Source organism: Panicum virgatum, chromosome 8K, assembly GCF_016808335.1.
Source record: "Panicum virgatum strain AP13 chromosome 8K, P.virgatum_v5, whole genome shotgun sequence".
NCBI lineage: Eukaryota > Viridiplantae > Streptophyta > Magnoliopsida > Poales > Poaceae > Panicum > Panicum virgatum.
This window is the reverse complement of record NC_053143.1, coordinates 49,032,788-49,054,695: the sequence shown is the minus strand read 5'-3', so window position 1 is coordinate 49,054,695 and position 21,908 is coordinate 49,032,788. Positions and strand designations below refer to the sequence as shown.

Sequence of the window (21,908 nt, the reverse complement as noted above, 5' to 3'; positions counted from 1 at the left end):
TCGGACGGAAACCCAAGGGATCGATATGATGTGGAGAACACATGCATCAAGCTAATTAATAGCTTGGAGGAGCCAGGATTGATCAGCAATATAATTCAGCCAAGATTGCAATCTGTGCTGTGTTATTCGATCGATCGCAAAATTAAAGATGCATGACCAGTTGCCACGATCGAGCATATTTAATAATTGTGCTATGTATTATTAGTTAATCGATCGCAGCAGAGATGACCACCAATTGCCACCGGCGGCGCTCACCGGCGGCACGGACATGTGCACGTCCAGCTCCACCATCACGTACTTCTCGGACACCACCAGCTCGACCATCCTCCACGTCAGGTAGCCGGCGGCGCGCCGGAGCCGGCCCGTGCCGCCGACCACCGCGGCCTCCGCCTTGTCGTCGTAGACCCCGACGCGGCCGGCCACGGAGAAGGTGCTGCCGTTGTACAGCCCCGCGGTGAGCGCGACGGTGATGGCGACGGTGAGCACCTCCTCGTGCTGGGAGGCCAGCATGTAGGTGCCCTGTGCCCGGCCGACGGCCCGCGACCCGGGGTCGGGCTCCTCCGTCACCACGTCGTCGATCGCCGCCGTGTCGCCGAAGTAGGCGCCCCGCTCGACGTCGTGCGGCGGCCCGACGCCGTGGATGAGGTGGATGGCCGTCGTCCCCGGCCCGCGCATCACGTCGTGCATGTACAGCCGCAGGTGCACCGGCTGCCGGCGGCTGGACGCGGCGGCGAGCAGGAAAGCTACCACGGCGACGGCGACGAGCTGCTTTGCGGAGGAGCTGGGGGCCATTGTGCTTGGGATTGAGAGATCGAGCTGCTGGTAGCTGGAGTGTCTCGATCGTCCCTCTTGCTTATAGCCGGCCGGAGCGAGGAGACATAAAGTAAGGTACCGTGCATCACGTGTTGTTACTCTGTCCGTTTTTATTAATATATAAATGAATGTCATATATTTGTACATATATAATGTATGTACTCCCTCTGTTTTCAAATATACGACGTTTAGGAAAAAAACTTTTATTTCTTGTCCTAAACGTCATATATTAAAAAAACGGAGGTAGTAGTATGTTTGAGTGTCGTATATTTGTACTCTCGCGTTTCGAAGAAAATGTCATATATTAAAAAACGGAGATAGTATGAGTTTGGGTGCTTTGATGTGGAGGCAGGCTGGAATATGATTTCATTATCTGAAAAAATGAGTTTGGGTGCTGCCTATACAAGTATACATGATTTTGCATTTTGCTGTACTTACATATAAATCGCTTGTGCGGTACATTTGTACTTGCCTTTGCTGCAACTTGCATGGAGACAAATATTTTGGTTCACCACGATCGGCCCCATTGCATGAATTATCAAAAGTTAAGTGAGATGTCAGTGTAGTGGGATATGCTGGGAGAATCAGCAGATAAAGGTGCTGGTCCTTGGTCGTACATGCATTAGCTGCTAATTATTGTCATTACTCGTGATTAGGAGTGTCAGCGCTATTTGCGGCCTTTGGTACAGTACTCTCTCCATACTCGAAAATAATATCGTTTTGGACAGCGATATGGTCTCCAAAATTTAACTTTAACTTCTTATTTTTATAAAAATATTTATCACAAAGTTATATATTTATACTTTTATGAAAGTATTTTTCAAGACAAATCTATTCATATGGTTTTTGTATTTTGAAACTCAACAACTTGAAAGTTATTCATGATTTATATTCTTAATGTTTGATCCAGACCTTATCTAAAACAATATTTTTTTTTAGTATGGAGGGAGTACTCAATAAGGTGGCATGAGGCTATACTGTTCTGTTAATGTGAGTTGTCAGGACTAGAGTTAGTGCAGTACTACTGCTAATTCTACCGATCGAGGGCTAGCTCACCAGCATAGCACTCTGCTCTCTGTTTGCCTTCACGAAAGAATTATATACTACTCCCTCCGTCCCCAAATATAAGGCGTTCCGGAGTTTTTAGAACAGATTATGACTATGTAGAAAAGACTCTCCTACCCCTAATTATTAAGCATTGGGACTCTATTTGGGTAACTAAATATTCTCATACACCTCCTCTACATGTACCTCCCTCTATATAGCTACATGCAGATTTTTCTGTTGGAAAATACCTAGAAATGATACACAATTAAGATGATTGGGTTCACTCTCAACCCAGAATCCCTTACATTTGAGTACAAATTTAAACTCTAAAATATCATACATTTTAGGACAGAGGGAGGAGTGCATAATTATGCCTGCACGATCTTGTTGTTACTTCAACATCCAAATTAGAAGGAAAATATGTCCGTTACGTGTACCGTTCGTGATCATCGATCCATTCTTAAAATGTTGTAAGATCGTGAATTAATTATTGTGCTCCATGAAAGGTTAGTGCAGGTCCTGATGCGTTGGAACTGTTGCGAAATCTGGAGCCCACCTAGATCCACGAACGCAGGAGCCTGTGGCCGTGCCGCCGCTTCAAGCCGTCGGCGCGATTGTTCTGTCGCCGCCCTTGCCGCGGCAAGGCCCATCCCGAGCAAAGTCGCAAGGGACAAGGGACCGTCAAAAGGTTAGTAGATCGTGACTGCCATCTATCACCAATAATTGACGCAAGTGGGGACAATATCGATCCATCTAAACAACTTCGTCTCAAGAGGCGTCAGAAATACACAAATTTACCAGAGGAGGAAAAGGAAAGGAGACGTGCAATATGGCGAGAGAAAATTATAAACGTCGCAAGGATAAAACCCTAAATTTAGGCTCCGGCGATCCTAATTCTAATGGTAATCGTAAAATTTTTGGTTTGTAATATATAGAATTGTATCGTTGGTAATAGTATGTGTTTAATTTTTAAATTTTATATGCCTTAAAATGATGTAGAGATTGAACTTGCTTGGCCTCCACGCACACCGCCATGATCATATCAAATGATGATACCATTTCACAAATTTATAATTTTCCAACTGGGAATATCAAATTTTAAGGCATGCCTATTTGTAGTAGTTCCTTATTCACACACTGAGATTGTGCCATCGCGTATTTGTTGTAGTATCTGCTTCAGTTATACCGGATATTGTTGAAGTTGAAATCATGATGAGCAGTGTCATTACTCCCGAAGATGAAGGCCATTGGCTGTGGAGAAATGATATCTTAGGAAATGTACATTGGATCCAGGTTTGATTATAGATACTAAATATTGCTTCCCTTTTAGTTTTTTAGATAGCAAATATAATTGGTCATTTAATCGCACAACAAATGAGATTTTTTAGTAGTAGTTCGAAGCAACCCATTTATTTTTAAACAATTTGACTTTAAATACGTGCCATAATCTTAGATAGTAAATATAATTGGTTATTCCATCATGCAACAAATGAGATTTTTAGTAGTAGTTCGATGCAATCTAACTATTTTTAAATTAATTTGACTTTAAACATGAGCCTGTGGCACGTACATCTCCACTAGTAATAATTAAACAAAAGCAAATTTTCTTACAATTAAACAAAAAAAATCTCAATTCCATTCATGTTTCAGAAAAAGAGGATTCCTTTAGTTAGCGCCAGGATTAAAGCAAAAGCATAAATAAATCAACAAAGGAAATACTACTGCCAGCAGGAAAAGATGACAAATAATTATAAGCACACTAGTCGATCAACCTGTGCTCCCGCACAGGCTAGCATTTGTAGGTGACATTAATATTAGAAGTTTTTTTTTATAAATTTCATCAGGGTGAACAATCGATCAAATTGTGGTATGTGTTAATTAATATCCTTACATTATGGCATGATAAGGAGGATCATACAATTCTGCAACATAGATTCACAATACTTTAATAGTACGTATTATATTAATGAGCATTTTATTCTTGGGAGCGAGACAATACAATTTGAAGATTGTAGCGCAAACTTTGATAGAAAATTGCTAAATTTGCTTCTATTTCAAATATCTGTGACTATAAATATAAATTATTATTATTAGATGGCCATTGAATGAGATTTTTTTTGTTCTCTCTTTTCTTTTTCATCTTTGTCTTCTGCTGCTTATTATTATTAGAATTTTTCATCTCCTTCTCTAGCTTTTCGGTCCCAGTTCTAACTCAGCGCACCAAAACTATGGTGCATGCACCTCTGCGGCGGTGGCGCCCTAGCCGGTGGCATCCAAGTACTACGTAGCTGAGGACGAAGAAGGCCCGGTAGAGAAGAAGGCCAGGGGCATTGCCGGTCAATTTGCAGCTGAGGTCCATGCTGGTCATCAGTCGTGTCGTACCACGTAGATGAAATTGTAAGAAATCATCTCTCTTTTGTGGTAAATATGTAGGATTAATATTAAAACTGACATTTGATGAGTAGAGTAACCACTCATAAGAGTGGCTGAAATTAAATATCCCCTTACATACGGTGTCAGCAATAAGCTAAGCAAGGTTCAGATACTTCTAACTTTCCAACAGTTTAATACCTGATTACCTCGTCGCGGGCCTGCAGGCAACAGGTGGCATGCAACAGGCGTGGACGGCAGCAGCGCACGAGGTGGCGAGGACGATGCACTGGAGGAAGATCCTACCCAAACACCATGACTCATGCACGCAGGCAACGTCTGATCCAATTTGCATCAGCATCAAGCACGATTGCTCCCTGTCCGCTGGTGCCGTGGAGGACTGCAGGTTGGCCTAGTGGAGGTGAGGATGCCGGCGCTGCTAACAGATGATCAGGCCTGGCCCGGGGGGGGGGGGGGGGGAGGGGCGCCCCCGAGACCGAGGGGCCCCTCCTAGGTATGTACTATATACTTACTCCCTCCGTCCTTATATGTAAGCATTCCAAGGGTTCAAAATTTTTACCATAATGTAAGCATTTCTAGACTTGAGTGGGTTCCACCTCATCCATATCCTCTCCCTACCTCGCTCCTCCTAGCCTGCACGCCGCCTCCGCCGCTTCCCGCTCCGGCCGCCGCCCTCCTCTCATGCTCTGGTCGCGCCCCTCCCCTCCTGCTCCGGCCGCCGCGTGGGATCCGCCGCGCCACCCTCCTCTCCTCCTGCTCCGCTGTCGCCCTCCTCCAATCCTCTCCAGCTCCGGCCACCGCCGGGATCTGCCGCCATGCCCTCCTCCCCTCCCGCTCCAACCGCCGCGCGGGATCCGCCTCCCGCCTCCTCCCCTCCCGCTCTGACCGCCGCGCGGGATTCGCCGCCCCGCACTCCTCCCGTCCAGCTCCGGCTGCCGTGCGGGGTCCCCCGCGCCGCCCTCCTCTCCTCCGGCTCGGGCCGCCGCGCGGGGTCCCCCGCGCCGCCCTCCTCCCTTCCCGCTGTCGCCGCTACGCGGGGGCCGCCGTGCTGCCCACCTCCCCTCTTGCGTCGACCGCCGCGCGGGGGCCCGCCCCGCTGCCATCCTCCCTTCCTGCTCCGGCATCCGCGCGGGGGGCCGTCCCGCCACCATCCTCCCCTCCCGGTCTGGCATGCTCCGCGGGCGGTGCAGCGGCGCCAGTCGTCGCCGGGAGTGGCGGCGGCGTCGCCGGTAGGACCCACTCCAGTGCCGTCGGGCGGTGCGACGGCGTCCGAGAGCCGTGCCGCTTGCGGCTTGCTTGTCCTCCCACCGAACTCAGGGGCAGAAATGTCATTTCCTCCTTGTGCTATTTTGTGTGTTTGAATCCTTGGAATGTTTACATATTGGGACGGAGGGAGTACTTATCATATAAGTACACGCGCACTACACTGCGAGGTTCAGTCCCTTCCATCCGCCTCAGTATCTTTCCTCTCTCTCTGTTTTTTATTGGCCTCCGCATCGAGTAGCAGTCTGCATGCTAATCCGCCTCAAAATCTGCTAGCATGCTTTTAAGCTAGCAACGGCCAGTCGATTGGCGATTACACCACCGATGGATGCAACGCATGGTGGAGAAAAACAGATGCAGAAGCTAGAGAGCTCCGCGCATTCTCGGCAGACGGCAATGCACCGCATGAGGAATCATCATCACCGGCTCAAGATTATTGATGTTTGATTTCTAAACGACAATCTATATTTGCATGTCCATTGTAGTACGTAGGGCACTGAAAATTTATTGATTGGATTGGACATCGGTTAGAGATATACTCTCTCCACTCGAAAAGAATGTCGTTTTGGACAGCGACACGGTCTCCAAAGTTTAAATTTAACTTCTTATTTTTATAAAAATATTTATCGCAAAGTTATATATTTATACTTTTATGAAAGTATTTTTGAAGATTAATTTATTCATATGGTTTTTATATTTTGAAACTCAATAACTTGAAAGCTATTTATGATTTATATTCCTAATATTTGATCCAAATCTTGTCCAAAACAACATTCTTTTCGAGTGTAGAGGGAGTAACTCTGTTCGGCTGGCCAACTGCAGCAGCCGGCTTCTTTCAGCTTATTCCTTCTCACAGAATACTATTGAATCAGCCGGCTTATAGATCAGCCAAAATTTCCTTAATTGGCTTGATTAACTTTGTCGCTTTGCACTAGTTTAAAAAATAAGCACGTGGAGTTATTTAGAAAAGATGCATTCGATTCGTAGAAAGTGAGCAGATGAGTTCTAAAATCACAAAAAGAGACACCAACAAGATTAAAATAACAGAAACACTTAAAAATTCCAAATCACAGCTAATATTAAAACAAATAATCAAGGTCTTGCCAGAACATAACATAGATGATAACAATACACATCTTTAGTGTTTACTAATAATATTTTATTATATATAGATACTATTGTCAATTTTATTATAAGAACCCTAGATTTTAATTTTGCCCCGGGCCTCGAAAATCTCATGACCGGCCCTGCAGATGATACGGATGATAGCGGCGGCGCAGGCAGTTCGTTGTTGTTCTCGTATTTAGATGGAAACCGCTCATGGGAAAAAGGGTACGCTTAGGTCGAGACGCGCGATTAGCAAGCGGAGCGATGGGATTTAACTTTTTAGCTGTAAAAAAATAGAGGGGGAATATTTTAGCCTACTTCTTCCTAGTACTTGTGTAGGTAATTTTTAGGAACACAGCAGATCCAACAGATATTTTGCTTTTTTTAAAGAATTTCTTTGATTTCTCTTATTTTCTAAGACTTCCACCTGGAATCTTAGGTGGCTTCATGTGGAGACTTCAAAAAAAGTCTCCAATTAGTAATAGTAGGATGGTGACTACCAAACGCACTAAGCTTTATTTTATCCTCTTATTAGTCCTAAAGTATTGTGATTAGCAGTCATGATTCCAGCCCACTCGGCCAAAGTTTCTTGCTATAATTTTTTAAGCATAATAGTTTTACCATTGTTTGATCTCTCACACACACACTACCTTCCACCGTTCATTCCACTGGCTCAACGTTCTATTCCATGGACCATGGCTGCAGCTAGCGAGCACCTGACTTGAGTGGCGCAAGCAACTTCGGTCTGCCAACTAGAGCGGGGGCGAGAGCCGGTGACCACTAGAGGCGACCAGCAGCAGCTAGGTAACTCCCAATCCAGGGGCAACCTGTGACTGACACATGCATGTCTCAGGCGTGTTCTGGTCTTTAATTGCTCACACAATCGTGCTTGTGCGCAGTAATTAAACACACATATACATAGAGAAACCTTACCTGCCACTTGAAAGATCCATGGAGATCGTGGCGGGGGCGCTGCCGAGCCTCATACCCAAGCTTGTTGATCTGCTTGTGTTGACGCAAATTTCGGTCAACACACGAACGCACTAGATCGTGCGGCGCGAAAAAGAGCTCGATGCAGCTCTTACTGCGTGGAGCGGTCAGACCGGTCTAAGGGACCGGTCAGACCGGTCGTCGGTAAGAATCGGCGACGGCCGACGAACGCAAACCCTGGAGGGATCCCGTCAGGGTAGGCGCACGTAGGGTTGTTCTAGAATCGGCAGGCCACCTAGAACGCCTTCAAACGTCGCGGAGACGAAGGAAGAACAGCAGAGGGGGTTGGAAGAGCTAGGATTTGGAGAAGAGGATAAAAAGTAGAGTTTGTATTGATTTTATTCAATTGGATTCCCTAATCGGCCGTGACCCTTTATATTTATAGGGTGGGGTGTACTTATTCCGCAAGAAATCCTGTTTACAGATCTAAATCTATGAAAAATCTTAGTTGTACTCGGACACTACCTGTACCGGTCAGACCGGTCGGTCCCTGCCGGACAGGCCACAGTGCCTCGACCAGTCAGACCGCTCGGTCAGACCGGTCAGACCGGTTGGTGCTAATTTTGGCTGTCAACATATGTCCCCTGTTTTTTTGGTAAAGCTTGCTTGCCAAAAAATATTCTTCTGAGCCAAAATTGTCTAAGGACGATGATTAACACTACATCGGCCATTTTTTGTACTAAAGGCGATAAACAATTATCGGCCATGTTTTGCTCAAGTCGATGTTGAAACAATTTATTTGGACCGCCACACCTTCTTCATTGTCTCTGACGTCTTTAGCACGGCCTTCACTTGTTATTCAATTGCCTCCTTCTTGCGCATACGTTGCAGCCTTCGCTTCTGAGTATGAGATAAGCCTGAGGGACACCACCTCGGCTGTAAATACTTTGAATCTTGCTCTTTGCTCTTCTCATTCTCTTTGCTGCAATCAACATCTTGCTTGACCGAATTATTGCTAGCGACAATCGGTCTTTGTAGTAATGCATGATTTGGATACATAGAATGATATTGAATATAATATGATTGCATATTCATCCTACTACAATCCTTAGGTGTATAAAAGTATGGATACTAGTAATACCATGGAGCAATCGGTCCACTAGATGAAGTATAATTACTTTGACTCGATTGCTCTTGATGTCTTGACGATGATCCCGTATCCTTGACTTCGCTTGGTGGCCCCTTCTGTCTCTGAGCACTCCCTTCCTTCTCATATTTGGCCAAGAGTTCCTTAAAACTCGGCATTGCCTTGATTTTGGAGGAGTTCCCAGATTTATTGGGTGCACCGGTCAGACCGGTCCCACGACCGGTCAGACCGGTCGACTTGTTGCCAGCCTTCTTCTTTTTGTCTTGCCCCCCGAGTGTTTTTGCGCCTTGAGGGATCTTCTGTGTCAGCTTCTTTTCAGGTCTTTCATCACCAATAACTACATTCTTCCTCTTGGTTGATTCGGCTTGACTTGGCCGAACTAGCACTTTAAGATTATTCAATTCCAACACATGCACTGGGAAAGGATTCTGATCAACCTGCATATTAGGAATAACCAATCGTCCTTCATTAATGGCAGATTGAATTTGTCTACGTAACACATTGCAATCATTAGTAGCATGTAAAAAAGTATTATGAAATTTGCAATATGCTCGCCGCTTCAACTCTTCAAGCGGCGGTAGAGTATGTGACATCTTGACATATCCAATCTTATATAACTCATCAAATATCCTCTCGCACTTGGATACATGAAAAGTAAATCGTTTATCTTGCCGATTTTTCTGAATCGGGTTAAGAGCAGAACAAGTAAATGATTTAGATTGAGATGGCCACATCATTAGACTCATCGTCCGAACAATTTGAATTGCATTCTAAAGCATGCACACTAGAACGATGATGCCTATGAGATTCTTGAGACTCTTTGCTTCGGCTTTCTACAAAAAAAGCTCTTTGATGCACCTGAGTAACCGTAAAGAAATCATAGCCCTCTAATCTTTCTTTAATATGAGAGCGCAAGCCATTAAAAGCCAAATTAGCTAAATTCTTTTCTGCAATATTCACACTAAAGCATCGGTTTTTTGTATCGCGGAATCGTCTTATATAATCATTGACATATTCATCACGCGATTGTCTAACCGATGTCAAGTGAGACAATTTAATCTCATCATGCCCACAGAAAAAGTGCTCATGGAACTTCTGCTCTAATTGTTCCCATGAGCCAATAGAATTAGGTGCCAAAGATGAAAACCATGAGAAAGCGGTTCCAGTTAGAGATAAAGAAAATAAACGCATTTTCAACTCGTTTATTGAACCAGTTTCTCCTAATTGGGCAAGATACTGACTAATATGTTCAAAAGTACTACTAGTATCTTCTTCACTGAATTTAACAAACTCAGGCAACCTAAAACCAGCAGGTTATGCAACTGAATCAAACGAAGTAGGATACGGCTTTTGGTATGTGCGGGTTTTACTTCTAACATCCACTCCAAAACTTTCTCTAAGCAGATTAGCCAAATCATTCTTATAATCAGTAAGCATTTTATCGAAATTACTCGAAGAATTTGGATGTGTGGATGTAGATACCTCACGCTGGTTTGGAACAAACTGACCGGATGGACCGGTCAGACCAGTTTGGGGGAACCGGTCTGACCGGACTGATATACCGGTCTGACCGGTCTCTGCCGGTTTTGCCAACGCTGCACATATCGGCCGAACATCTCGTCGGAGATAGGACCGGTGTTCCTGGAGATTTCTGGTGGTGTGTACTGAACAATCTTGTTTGTTTGGCTAATGTTGGCCGAACCAGGAATACTCATAATAGGATCAGTGTACGTGGGTGTAATAGTTTGACCACTGAAATAATTCATCGGCATCCCATATTGAGGTTGACTCGTAGGAGATGCTGCCGATGGTTGAGGAACATAAAATTCATAAGTAGAAACAGATGGAGGTTCATCGGTTGATTCTGGTTTCTTACCAGCCGATTCCCTTTCCTTTGAGCTAAGCCAATTAACCCAATAAACATCACACTCAGCTAGCAATTTCTGAATTTGTTCCATAGTAACACCAGAAGGTGGAGCAGTTGCAGCAGATATTACCTCAGTAGATGCATCCGAGGAGGTAGAAGCGAAGTCGATCTCCTTAATCTTGGTGACTTTGCCGCGTCGATCGACCTTGATGCTCGCAAGCGCCGCTTGTAGATCTTCTTCATCGCGCTTCTTCTTGTGCTCCTCCAGCAGCAGACGAACGTCCTCCGGAAGATGCTCATATGTCGAAGGGATGATGTTCTCTTTGTCGATTTCTGTGTTGGAGCTCATCTTCTTTGGAGTAGATTAGATTGGTTTTATTAACCAAGATCTTTCTTCCCCAGTGGAGTCGCCAAAAAGTATGTTGACGCAAATCTCGGTCAACACACGAATGCACTAGATCGTGCGGCGCGAAAAAGAGCTCAATGCAGCTCTTCCTGCGTGGAGCGGTCAGACCGGTCTAAGGGACCGGTCAGAACGGTCGCCGGTAAGAATCGGCGACGGCCGACGAACGCAAACCCGGGAGTGACCCGTCAGGGTAGGCGCACGTAGGGTTGTTCTAGGATCGGCAGGCCACCTAGAACGCCTTCAAACGTCGCGGAGACGAAGAAAGAACAGCAGAGGGGGTTGGAAAAGCTAGGGTTTGGAGAAGAGGATAAAAAGTAGAGTTTTTATTGATTTTATTCGATTGGATTCCCTAATCGGCCGTGACCCTTTATATTTATAGGGTGGGGTGGACTTATTCCGCAAGAAATCCTGTTTACTAATCTAAATCTATGAAAAACCCTAATTGTACTCGGACTCTACCTGGACCGGTCAGACCGGTCGGTCCCTGCCGGATAGGCCACAGTGCCTCGACTGGTCAGACCGCTCGGTCAGACCGGTTGGTGCCAATTTTAGCTGTCAACAGCTTGTTGGTGAGTAAAATCTGCAAAAGAATGTGGCGGGGGGGGGGGGGGGGTGGGTTATGTTCCTCCAAGCTGAGCTCAGGAGCATGGAGGGCGCCCTCGAAAAGATCTCCAAGACACCAGCAGACAAGCTTGACAATCAGGACAAGATCTGGGCCAGGGATGTGAGGGAGCTGTCCTATCACATAGAGGACAGCATCGACACATTCGTGGTGCGCTGCAAGGGGAGGAATCCAGCCAAACTGCATGGCTTCAAGAAGGTCATTGACAGAAGCCTCGATTTGTTGATGCAGCCCAAGATCCGACGTAAGATTGCTACTGGCATCAGAGACATCAGGAGCCGTGTCGAAGAGATGTCTAGGCGGCGTGATCGGTACAAGGTCAATAATGATGCTGCCGTGCCTGTCAGTGTCGATACTCGGCTAATGGCTCAGTACGAGAAGGTAACGGATCTCGTTGGCATCGATGACTCAAGAGACGAGATAATTCAGATTCTGATGGAAGGCAATGAGCCGTCTAAACAGCAAAGCAAGATTGTTTCCATTGTTGGATTTGGAGTCCTCGGGAAGACAAGCCTTTCTAATGCGGTTTATGAAAAGCTTAGAGCACAATTTGATTGTTGTGCTTTTGTTTCAGTCTCTCAAACTCCTGACATGAAGAATTTATTCAAGTGTATGCTTAATGATTTTGGTGAGAAGTTCAGTGAAAAAACACAGGATGAGGGGCAGCTTATCAAGCAACTCAGAGAATTCCTTCAAGACAAAAGGTATGAATAAAGCAATATAGAATACACTTTACTAGCCATTAATTTTTACTTCCTCTGTTATTAAATACAGGGTTTAGCAAAAACTATATTTTTCTACCCTAATATCTTACTTAACTAGTAGTAACATGGATTTCGTCTAACCATATCTGCAGGCACTTCATTGTTATAGATGATATATGTGAAAGGAATCGGGTGCTCTAGCCTAAGAGGGGGAGGGGGTGAATTAGGCACTAATAAAAACTTGACCTATGGCTCCAACTAAGTTGCACAAAACTTAAACTAAAACGTGCTATCTAGATGTGCAACTAGGTTGTTCTAGTGTGAAACCCCTATCCCAAAAGAGTTTAGCAACCTATAGTCTTTCCTATCAAGAAAATATTCTATGAAAGTAAAGGCACACAAATTACTAGTATGAAATGCGGAAGCTTAATGAGCAAGATAGGAGATAGCAAACTCTTGACGCGGGTGTTTATCCCGTGGTTCGGTTAGCCACAAAGGCACACCTACATCCACGTTGTTGTAGCACTCACTAAGAGTATTGCTACTCGGCCACCAAGTCTCTTCCGTGAACACAATCACGGTCACCTTGGCCCCGGGTTCCACTAAGGAGCTTCTCCACAAAGGATGGGGGTCTCCACGTCCCCCGCACAAAGATGTCGTCGCCGCTCCATACCAAGTCGGAGGGTTGATGACGTTGCCGACGAGCTTCACGCTCCAAGGTGACGGCGCACCAAGCTCTTGTATTGGTTCGCTAATGAACCACAGCACAAAGGCTTGAAGCCTTGCAATCTCACTCACTAAGAGCTAATCCTTTACACAACACTCTCAAAGTGTGCTAAGGGCTAAGGATATGATCTTGATGCTTTTGTATGGCTTGGAGATGTTCTTGGGTGTGTGTGTGGGATGTCCAGCAACTCCAGCAAACTTCAAATGGCCGGGGTGAGGCGTATATATAGGCCACCAAGTCTTGTAGCCGTTGCTCCAACGGTCAGCAGAAAATCTGCGTATCACCGGAAGAACCGATGCCTCTGGCAGGGGTAGCGTCGGTTCATCCGGTCACTCTAAGACACGAAGTAGCTGTTGAACTTCTGACTGCTGCTACAGTGACCACCGGTTGAACCGATGCTTAGTACCGATGCATCACCGGTTCATCCGGTGCTTAAGAATCTTCTCCTGGGCGTTGACGTCATTGCACCGACGCAATACTCCGATGCACCGTCGGTTGAACCGGTGCTGAAGAAACTTCTCCTGGGCACTTGACATCGTCTCTGGAACATAGGACGCCCAATGCACCGATGCCCCTTTTTGACCCGTCGGTTCATCTGGTGCTCATAAGCTGACTTCGCTTTGATTCCCTTCTGCTATGGCGTCGGTTCTTCCGACAACCATCAGATACACCGATGCTTCATGCGTCGGTTCTTCCGGTGCTTCAGACCGAAGAGCTTTCAGGGCGCTGCCCTGAGACCCGTGAGGGGCGGCTCCCCCTCGACCCCCGTCCGCTAATCGGGTAGCGGAACCCCCGTAGGGGCGGCCCTTCGGGCCTTACTACGCCTATCTTCTCTTTCTCTTTGTCATCACTTGAACCTAAAATTCTAAGAATAGTCATCTTAACAATCATATTAGTCCAAGTGTTGTGTTGTCATTCGATCACCAAAATCACTCGAAATGGCATAAAAGGTGCCATGTTCGTTATAATATGGGACATTACGCACTGGAAAATTATTAAATATGCATTGCCTGATAATAATGCTGGATACAAAATTATTACAACATCCCGTATCCTCCAGGTCGCTGAACATGCTGGTGGTACTTACAAGATGAAACCACTTTCTCTTAACAACTCCAGAAAATTACTCTATAGAAGAATTTTGGGTAACGAAAACAAAGGCAACAATGATGACAAAGAGACATGTCCCGATAAGGACCTGGCTGAAGTATGCGATAGAATACTGAAGAAATGTGCCCTTGGCTATTATTACGATGGCTAGTGTGTTGGCTTGTAAAGCATGAAATAAAATGGACTGGTATGAGGTGTACAACTCTATTGGTACCGGTCTTGAGAACAGTCTAGATGTAGAGAACATGAGAAAGGTTTTGTCATTTAGCTATTATGATCTGCCATCCCATTTAAGGACTTGCTTGTTATACATTAAATGGAATGGAGCACATATCTTCATCAAATATTATTCGGAGGTTGTCCCTTCAAAATGGAAAGGAAGACGATGCTGCTACTGTGGCAACTAGGAGCTTGCAACAAGTAAGGTCAGTTGTTGTGTTTCCTCTGCCATTAGTCTATTGCCAACCCTTAGGAGCTTCCGAGTTTTACGTGTACTGGATTTACAAGGTTGTGATCTTTCACAAAGTTACAGCCTTAAGTATGTTGAGAAGTTATTTCACTTGAGGTACCTGGGATTAGGTGACACACGCATTGCTCAGCTCCCTGAAGAAATAGGGAATATACGATTTCTACAAACATTGGACCTCATGGGCACCAGTATCTGTAGCTTGCCATCAACTGTTGTTCAGCTCAGACATTTGATGTGTCTCTACATTGAGTCATATACAAAATTGCCAAATGGTATTGGGAGCCTAACAAGCCTTGAGGAGCTGCTATTCTTACGCATCGATGACTCCATCACAGACATTACAGATGAGTTAGGCCAGCTTACAGGACTGAGGGTGCTGAGTATTGTTCTCTTCAGCGATTGGAATGACAAGCTGCTGGAGTGCCTATGCAAGCTGCAAAAGATCCAAAATATATATATCGAGGTCCACAATGGTCGCCGGAACATCGGTGGATTGGATGCCTGGGTAGCCCCTCGACATCTCCGAATGCTGAATACAAGATGGAGCTGCTGGTTCTCAACTGTGCAAATGTGGATGAACCCGTTGCTTCTCCCGGACCTCTCCTTCCTATCTATCGCCATGAGGGAACTACAACAGGCCAGCTCTCCGGTATCTTGATCTGGAGGTAGACCATGAGGATCTCAGAATCTTTGGAGGATTTGTTGTCGGTGCTGGTTCGTTCCCATGCCTGGTACGCTGCGGGTTCGGGGGATTTGTAGGGCCCGTAGTGTTTGAGCATGGGGCAATGCCGAGCCTCAGAACTCTTCACATCCAATTCTCCGTGAGGGAGGCGAGAGAAATCCCCAGCAACGATGGTGGTTTTAGCATGGGCCTAGGGAACCTGCCATCGCTGCAGGATATCTGGGTTTATTTGAATTGTGAAGGCGCTAGCAATGAGGAAGTAAAGGATTTGAAACTTGAGTTGAGGAACTCGGTTGAAATCAATCCCAATCATCCAAAATTCCACATATACTGATGAATCGAACTTGACATGCGGATCAATATGAAGGTGCGTGATCCCCGGTCTCTTTTTTTCCCTCCTTTCATCTTTTCACGTTCCATCTGACCTCAATTTCTTCTGCTTTTCCTCAGTTGATGGACTGAAAGACAGGAGAAACTGTTGAAAATGGACAGGAGAAAATATTTGTAAGCATGTCTATCCCCACACGAAAAGGTGAACACAAAATGGCTCCATTTGTTCCCTCTTCCTTCTCTGACATTATTTTCTTCTTCTGCCTCGGTTTCAGCTGAATGAAGAAGTCAGGACCATATAAGGTGGAAGTCGCTGGCTGCCTCTCTCTTGTTTCCCCTTTCTGCTACCATTACATGTTCGTCTAAACCAAAAAAAAAAACATCCTCTGTTCCTATCACAGGTTAATCCTCTGTTCCTATCACAGGGTATCCATCCCAACCATCCCGCCCTTGAGTAAATGGAGATGAAGATAGAAGGTGTTATTTTTTTAGAATAATGATGTACAGTACTGGCCAAACTGACCTGTTAAGGCATGAATCCTGCACATGTCGATGATTATACCTGTATAATTTAGAAGAAAAAGAATATACTTGATTGAACAAGTACATTTTTGTTTTTTGAAATAAATGAACAAGTACATTTTGTCAATGGCAGTGTTTTGTTTTCTCATTGGACCAAGGGCATGTGGCAGAAATGGCAGCTTTCTGATTGTTAATCGAGAAAGAATTATATTTGTAATTTTAAATTTTAACGCTTGAGAAATAATTAATCTAGCTCACAGTACTACTTTAACTCCTTTTTCTTCATGAATTAGTTTTCTTTTAACCAAAATTCTGCCTTGAACGAAAATTTGCTCCAACCCCTAAGAAACAATGGATGAGTGGAACCGTAGAAAGGGTATGTGGAGGAGAATCAGGTGCCTCCCTAAAAATTAAAATGAAGTCTTTTTTAAGGGCCTGTCAGATTTAGTATTTTGACTAATGCTAAAAAAAGTTTAGGGCTGTTCTCTATATAAGTTTTTTGAACAAACCGCACAAGACAATGCGAGTTTCTATTAGTATAGCAAAAAAATACAAGACTACAGCCCTGGGAGGCTGTATGCACGAAAAATAAAGAAAAAGAAAAAAACAGCCTAAACTCGCCCGGTTGGATTGGGACATCAACACGGGTAGCACTCGGCTCAAAACCGCCAAACTCAACCGGTTGGATTGGGACTTAATGCGGCCGCACCACACTACTCGATAATGGCAGCCGATGTAACACCCACATTTTTAAATTAGTAACCTAAATAAATTTAATTATATTTATTATAGGTTCGATAAGATTTTAATTAATTTATCTTGATTTTAGAGCATTTGTCGCGAATTAAATGAATTACAAAGCTATAAAAAGAAATATAACGAAAATAGGGTCGTGCATTTCATGCTGCTTTTGCATTATTTTGTTTGCTTGTTGTTCAAATTGAGTTTAAATTTCCCTAAATTTAAATTTGAATTGAATTGTTTGAATCATTTTCAAAAGAAGAAAATGGAAAACCTCTCTCTCCCTTTCAGCCCAGCCCACTCCCTCTCCCTTTTTCTTTTTTTCCCCCGCTCGGCCCAAACCCCACCGCCAGCCCAGCTCCCCCTCTCCGGCCCAGCTCACATGCCGGCCTGCGCCGCGCTCCCTCTCTCTCGCCGATAGGCGGGCCCCACCTGTCGGGGCCGCCTTCCTCCTCGCGCCCGACCGGGACTCGAGCCGAGCCCGAGTCCGACCGCGCCCCGCCGCCCTGCTCTCTGGCCCGCACACCAAGGGCGCTATTAAAGGAACCCTGCGATCTATTTGACCCCTAGAACCCGTAGCCGCAGCCGCCTTCCGCCCAAAACCTAGCCGCCGCCGCCGCCATCGGACCTTGGAGCTCGAAGCCGCTCGCCGCGCCACCGTTCCGCCGCCTTTCCTCGACGTCTGCGCATTCCCAGAGCTTCGCATGGTGGTGAGGACCCTCGCCGGACCCTTTTCCCTCTCTTTCTCCCTCTGTCCCGCGGGGGATTGCCTGTCGGAGCTCCGTCTCGTCGCCCCGCCGCCAAGCTCACCCTCCGCTGCGTCTTGCCTCGCGCAGGCCCTGCTAGCGCGTTCGCCGTCGCCTCCGCCTACTCCCCAACCGGACTTGAGCCCAAACCAAGCCTAGATGGCCGTTTTCGGCCAACCGCCGCCGTGTTTCTCGCCGTCGCATGCCCCGCTCGGCCTTCCTCTCGAGCACCTGAAGCCCTAGATGAGTTTGCCTTGCCTCATTCTCTCTCCCAGACCAAAACCCGAGCCGAATCATGGCCAGAATCGCGCTTACCCAATACGTCGACGGCCCTGCTGCCGCTCGCCGCCGCAGTGCCGCCGCTGAGTGCCACCGCCGTCCGATCCAGATTGGATGACCCAGAGCCGATCTAACCCGAGCCGTCCGATCCTAAACCTAAGGCCCAGATTAGATCTGGCCCGGATGGCGATTTTGCAAAAGAGACCCTCTATTTTTCCAGAATCAACCCGCAGTCCACCATAGTTCAAAAGTATTTACAAAATAACCCTTTTCTTTTATGTTTTAGCCCCTGGTCTTTTATAATATCTAACCCGCCGTCCAGAGCCCTAAGTTTTGCATGCTAGCCCCTGCGTATAAGGTTTAATTACGTTTTAGCCGTCGGTTTCTTTAGTCCGAGCTCTTTTTCTTTTAAATCTTTCGCAGTTAAGCCCCTAGAACCCCGTTTTAGCCATAACTTGATCATTTTAACTCCGTTTTTAACAATTCTTGCGCTCACGCGGTCCTTGTAATTTGCACTATTTACCTTGTCTGGTGTACTGTTTCTTATCTATTGTATTTGATTGCTTGTATGTACATGTATGATGCATTAGACGGTGCGCCTTTCGAGGATCAGCAAGAGCGAGCCTTTGAAGACACTGAGCAGCAGCAGCAGTTTGAGGAAGGCAAGTGGCCCTTGATCATGCTTGTTGTCCCAATAATTTATCAAGTATTCACATTTACTTTATATGCATGCATAAGTATATAATATGACGGGTCCCAAATTAAGTATGTGCCTAGTTCTTTATTTCCTTCCTTGATAAGCTTGGGTTTACTTTATGTTATAGCTATGCTAGTTGCGCTTATACTAGTCTAAGGTTGGTAACTTGGAAGCTATGATACACTTGTTATACTTCATGTTCTGGTATACCTGTTATAATTAAGATCATATGTTTTAATTGGAACATGGAGAACCACCTAGGAAAATAGTGCAACCACAATATCATATGGCTCTGATTTTGGCTAATTAATTAGAAACCTTAGCTCATGATGATCTTACCGAATGGGCAAGAGGCATTGCATCGAACGGGGTATAGCTCAGTCCTCTTGAGATGTTGATATGTTTCTGGGTAAGGCGTCATCCTCATTAGGAAGTGTTATGACCACTTTGACTGGAATCCTTAGCAGGTTGCCATAGGTTAGGGAATCTTTGTAAAGGCCACGTAGTGAACCTCTTGCCACTCACCAAAGGAAGTGTTTAAGAGCCTTGCAAACCCGGGCGACTCAGGGGAACACGAATTGTGGGTAAAGTGTACAACCTCTGCAAAGTGAAAACTGAGATATCAACCGTGCTCATGGTCAAGAGCGGCTTGGACCCTCACATGATAATTGAACTGGAAGATAATCTAAATCGATGCTATTTATTCATGTTGTTCTGTTTTGCTTTACTTCAGTTATTTACTTATCTTTGGGTTAATGGTATAAACTTGTACTTAGTTAATGCTTGCCAATTAAAATTTGATCAACTAAAAGTGCTTATCGCAGTCAAACCATGTCAGCTATTTCTTGATTTGGCTTTGCATGTAGTATAATTTTCCCTATCACTTGCTAAGTACCAACCATAAGCATACTCACCCTTGCATAAATGCTGCTCAGACCAAGATAATTGTCCGAATTTTCTAGATGATTTTGATGACTTCTAGGTGTATGTCTGTAAAGTTGAAGATCCACTGTTACTCTATAAACTCTATCTATTCGTTTAAGATTAAGACATTCGGTCATGTAATAAAGTTATTAATACTCTCTTTCGTTATGATAGTGTAATGGTATTCACTTTATAAGTCTATCATATGTATAGAACTTGATCATGGCATGTATACACATAAGATGCATTCGGTTCCTTTTCTAAACCGGGTGTGACAGCCGAAAAGCGTTAGCACAGCACCCACCAACAATCTCACTCTCGTGTAGTCATCGGAGACCTCCCGGTGTGATGCTGCGACAACAAGGATCTAACAGAAATAGACTGCACCGCACCAAGAAGGCCACTGCCATGCGGGACCCTACGCTGTAGTGCCGCTGCAACACCACACTCCATCTAACAGAGTGAAAGCCACTAGATTCGACCCCTCGCAGGCTGCCTCGCAGTCGCCACCACGATAACACAATATGCGGGGGCCTCACCACACCCACCGTTGGACTCCACCTCGTTCTCGTCGTCTTGAAGAAACAACGCACGCGGGGGCCTCACCACGTCCGTCATAGTACTCCATGTCACGGATCCATCTCTATTATCTCCATCAGAATGGGGGGCAAAGTTGGCCACTCTCAAGGTTCCCATCGAATAGCCGTACCGCCGCCGCAGGCCGACTTTGCCTCGTTGCTCCACCTGCACACATAGCCATCATCGTCGAGGTAGTAGCCGAAGAAGTCTCTTGCGCCGTCTTTCGACGATGTAGCACACCGGAGTAGCTCAGCAAAGTTGAACCACCCGTCGTAGTCCGATGCAAGCCAAGTCATCCAATGTTGCCATTGCTATAAGTGTCGTCCTTCAATGCAGTCCCACACCACACTGACAGTTGCAAAGCAACGCCAGCTGCCACGGTCCGCTATAACCAGCCAACCCAACAACAATGCGGTAACTCCAGGCCACCACCAGAGCTGTGATCGCCTCCACGTGAGCTCAACAACCCCCATCAAGCTCACCATCTGCACCATGCCGCCATGTGCTGCCATCGGCAGGGGCCTCCCATGGTTGTCGACACCAGCAATGCCACAAGCAGAGTTGGGTCTCCAGGCGCCTCCAAGGAGGGAACAACGCCGGTGGTGCCACCGTCACTCGTCCAGAATCTGGATCGGGTTTTCACCAATAGAACCCCGTGTAGTAGGGATGGAGTTCCAAGATGACGCCCCCAACAGGGAGAGCGACGCCGTAGGGCGCCGCCGCCATCGCCACAAGCAAGATTGCTAGCAATGCTTTCGCCCGGAGCATCTCATCCCTACTGCACGTCTCCAGCTCGGCATTCCAGGACCACGACCAAGGAAGCCCTCCTGGGCCAGCGTCGCCACCGTGCCTTCTCCCACCGCGTGTAGACACCCTCGGCTGCGCCACCACGACACCTGACCGCATCGTCGGCACACACGCAGCTGCTGCCGCGCACAGTTGTCATCGCCGCAGCGGCCTGATTCAACAAGCCGGCGCCACCGGCCTCCGTCACCGTTGCTTGCACTGTCTCCTCTGTGACGCCGCACGGCCTCCTCACCCTGCAACCAGCCGCCAATGCGTTGCACCTCTCCGCGATCACAGTCCACGCGCCCCACGCCGGTCCATGCCCTGCAGTCGTTGCCGCGCCTCCGGGCGCGGCCGGCTCTGCGCTGTACAACCGCTGCCCGCCAAGCCTCAACCACCCACCAGCTTCGCGACAAAAGCCGCTGCCGCACCTTCGACGCCATGCCATGCTCACCTGCCCATTGCGTGGTTCATGGCCTCCATGCGCCTACCGTCGTCGGCCTCTCGCCTCCGCCGCTAGCGGCCACCAGGTCCGCAGTACCGTCCGTGGCTGCCACGGCACTCCGCCGGCCAAAAACACCACCGCCGCATGCGCAGCCACCGGATCTGGCCAGCACCATGCCGGATCTGTGGCCCTCAGGCTCCACCACCGTGGGAGACAGCCCACGCCGGTGAGCACCCACCGGCGGCTGTGGCGGCCGTGCCCGCCTAGATCCACTTGGGGAAGGGGAAGGGGAAGGAGCCCCGCCGCCAAGCTCATTGCGAGTCGTATGGGCTTCCAGCGGCCCGCTCGGGCGGCAGCGCGGCGAGAGGAAGCAGCGGCGAACGAGCGGTGGTGGGGGCTTGGGCCACGGCCTCGCCACCCGTCGCCGGCACTCGGCCCGCCAACGGCCTCGATAGCGCTCGCGAGCCCGACGTCGATGCCCTCGCCCTCTCGCCAAAGGGTGGCCGGCCGGCGGGGCTGCTACGCCACCTCCCTCGCCGGTGCCCGAGCTCGGCCTCGTCAGCGCTCGCCACCT

General features: G+C 47.0%; 2 protein-coding genes and 1 long non-coding RNA gene across 3 annotated transcripts; 2 read left to right on the top strand and 1 right to left on the bottom strand.

Annotated features, from left to right (window-relative positions):
- Positions 1-78: 78 nt before the first annotated feature.
- LOC120645016 (dirigent protein 1-like) lies at positions 79-836 on the bottom strand. The gene has a single exon (XM_039921759.1). It carries the CDS (start codon positions 790-792, stop codon positions 202-204), a length of 591 nt encoding a protein of 196 aa, XP_039777693.1. The 5' UTR covers positions 793-836; the 3' UTR covers positions 79-201.
- Positions 837-1,770: 934 nt separating this feature from the next.
- LOC120645019 lies at positions 1,771-4,714 on the top strand. Its single transcript, XR_005664058.1, has 4 exons — positions 1,771-2,548; positions 3,029-3,153; positions 4,052-4,257; positions 4,458-4,714. It is a non-coding gene; the product is annotated as an uncharacterized LOC120645019 (long non-coding RNA).
- A 6,860-nt stretch (positions 4,715-11,574) lies between these two features.
- LOC120645013 (disease resistance protein RGA5-like) lies at positions 11,575-14,405 on the top strand. Its single transcript, XM_039921756.1, has 4 exons — positions 11,575-11,755; positions 11,789-12,297; positions 12,450-12,475; positions 13,996-14,405. The coding sequence occupies exons 1-4, from the start codon at positions 11,591-11,593 to the stop codon at positions 14,283-14,285; spliced, it is 990 nt and encodes a 329-aa protein (XP_039777690.1). The 5' UTR covers positions 11,575-11,590; the 3' UTR covers positions 14,286-14,405.
- Positions 14,406-21,908: the final 7,503 nt, after the last annotated feature.

Coding starts and splice junctions, on each gene's coding strand:
- LOC120645016 (XM_039921759.1), bottom strand. CDS start 792: ATGGCCCCCAGCTCCTCCGCAAAGCAGCTCGTCGCCGTCGCCGTGGTA.
- LOC120645013 (XM_039921756.1), top strand. CDS start 11,591: ATGTTCCTCCAAGCTGAGCTCAGGAGCATGGAGGGCGCCCTCGAAAAG. Junction 11,756..11,788: donor CATTCGTGGTGCGCTGCAAG/GGGAGGAATCCA, acceptor CATGGCTTCAAG/AAGGTCATTGACAGAAGCCT. Junction 12,298..12,449: donor GAATTCCTTCAAGACAAAAG/GTATGAATAAAG, acceptor CCATATCTGCAG/GCACTTCATTGTTATAGATG.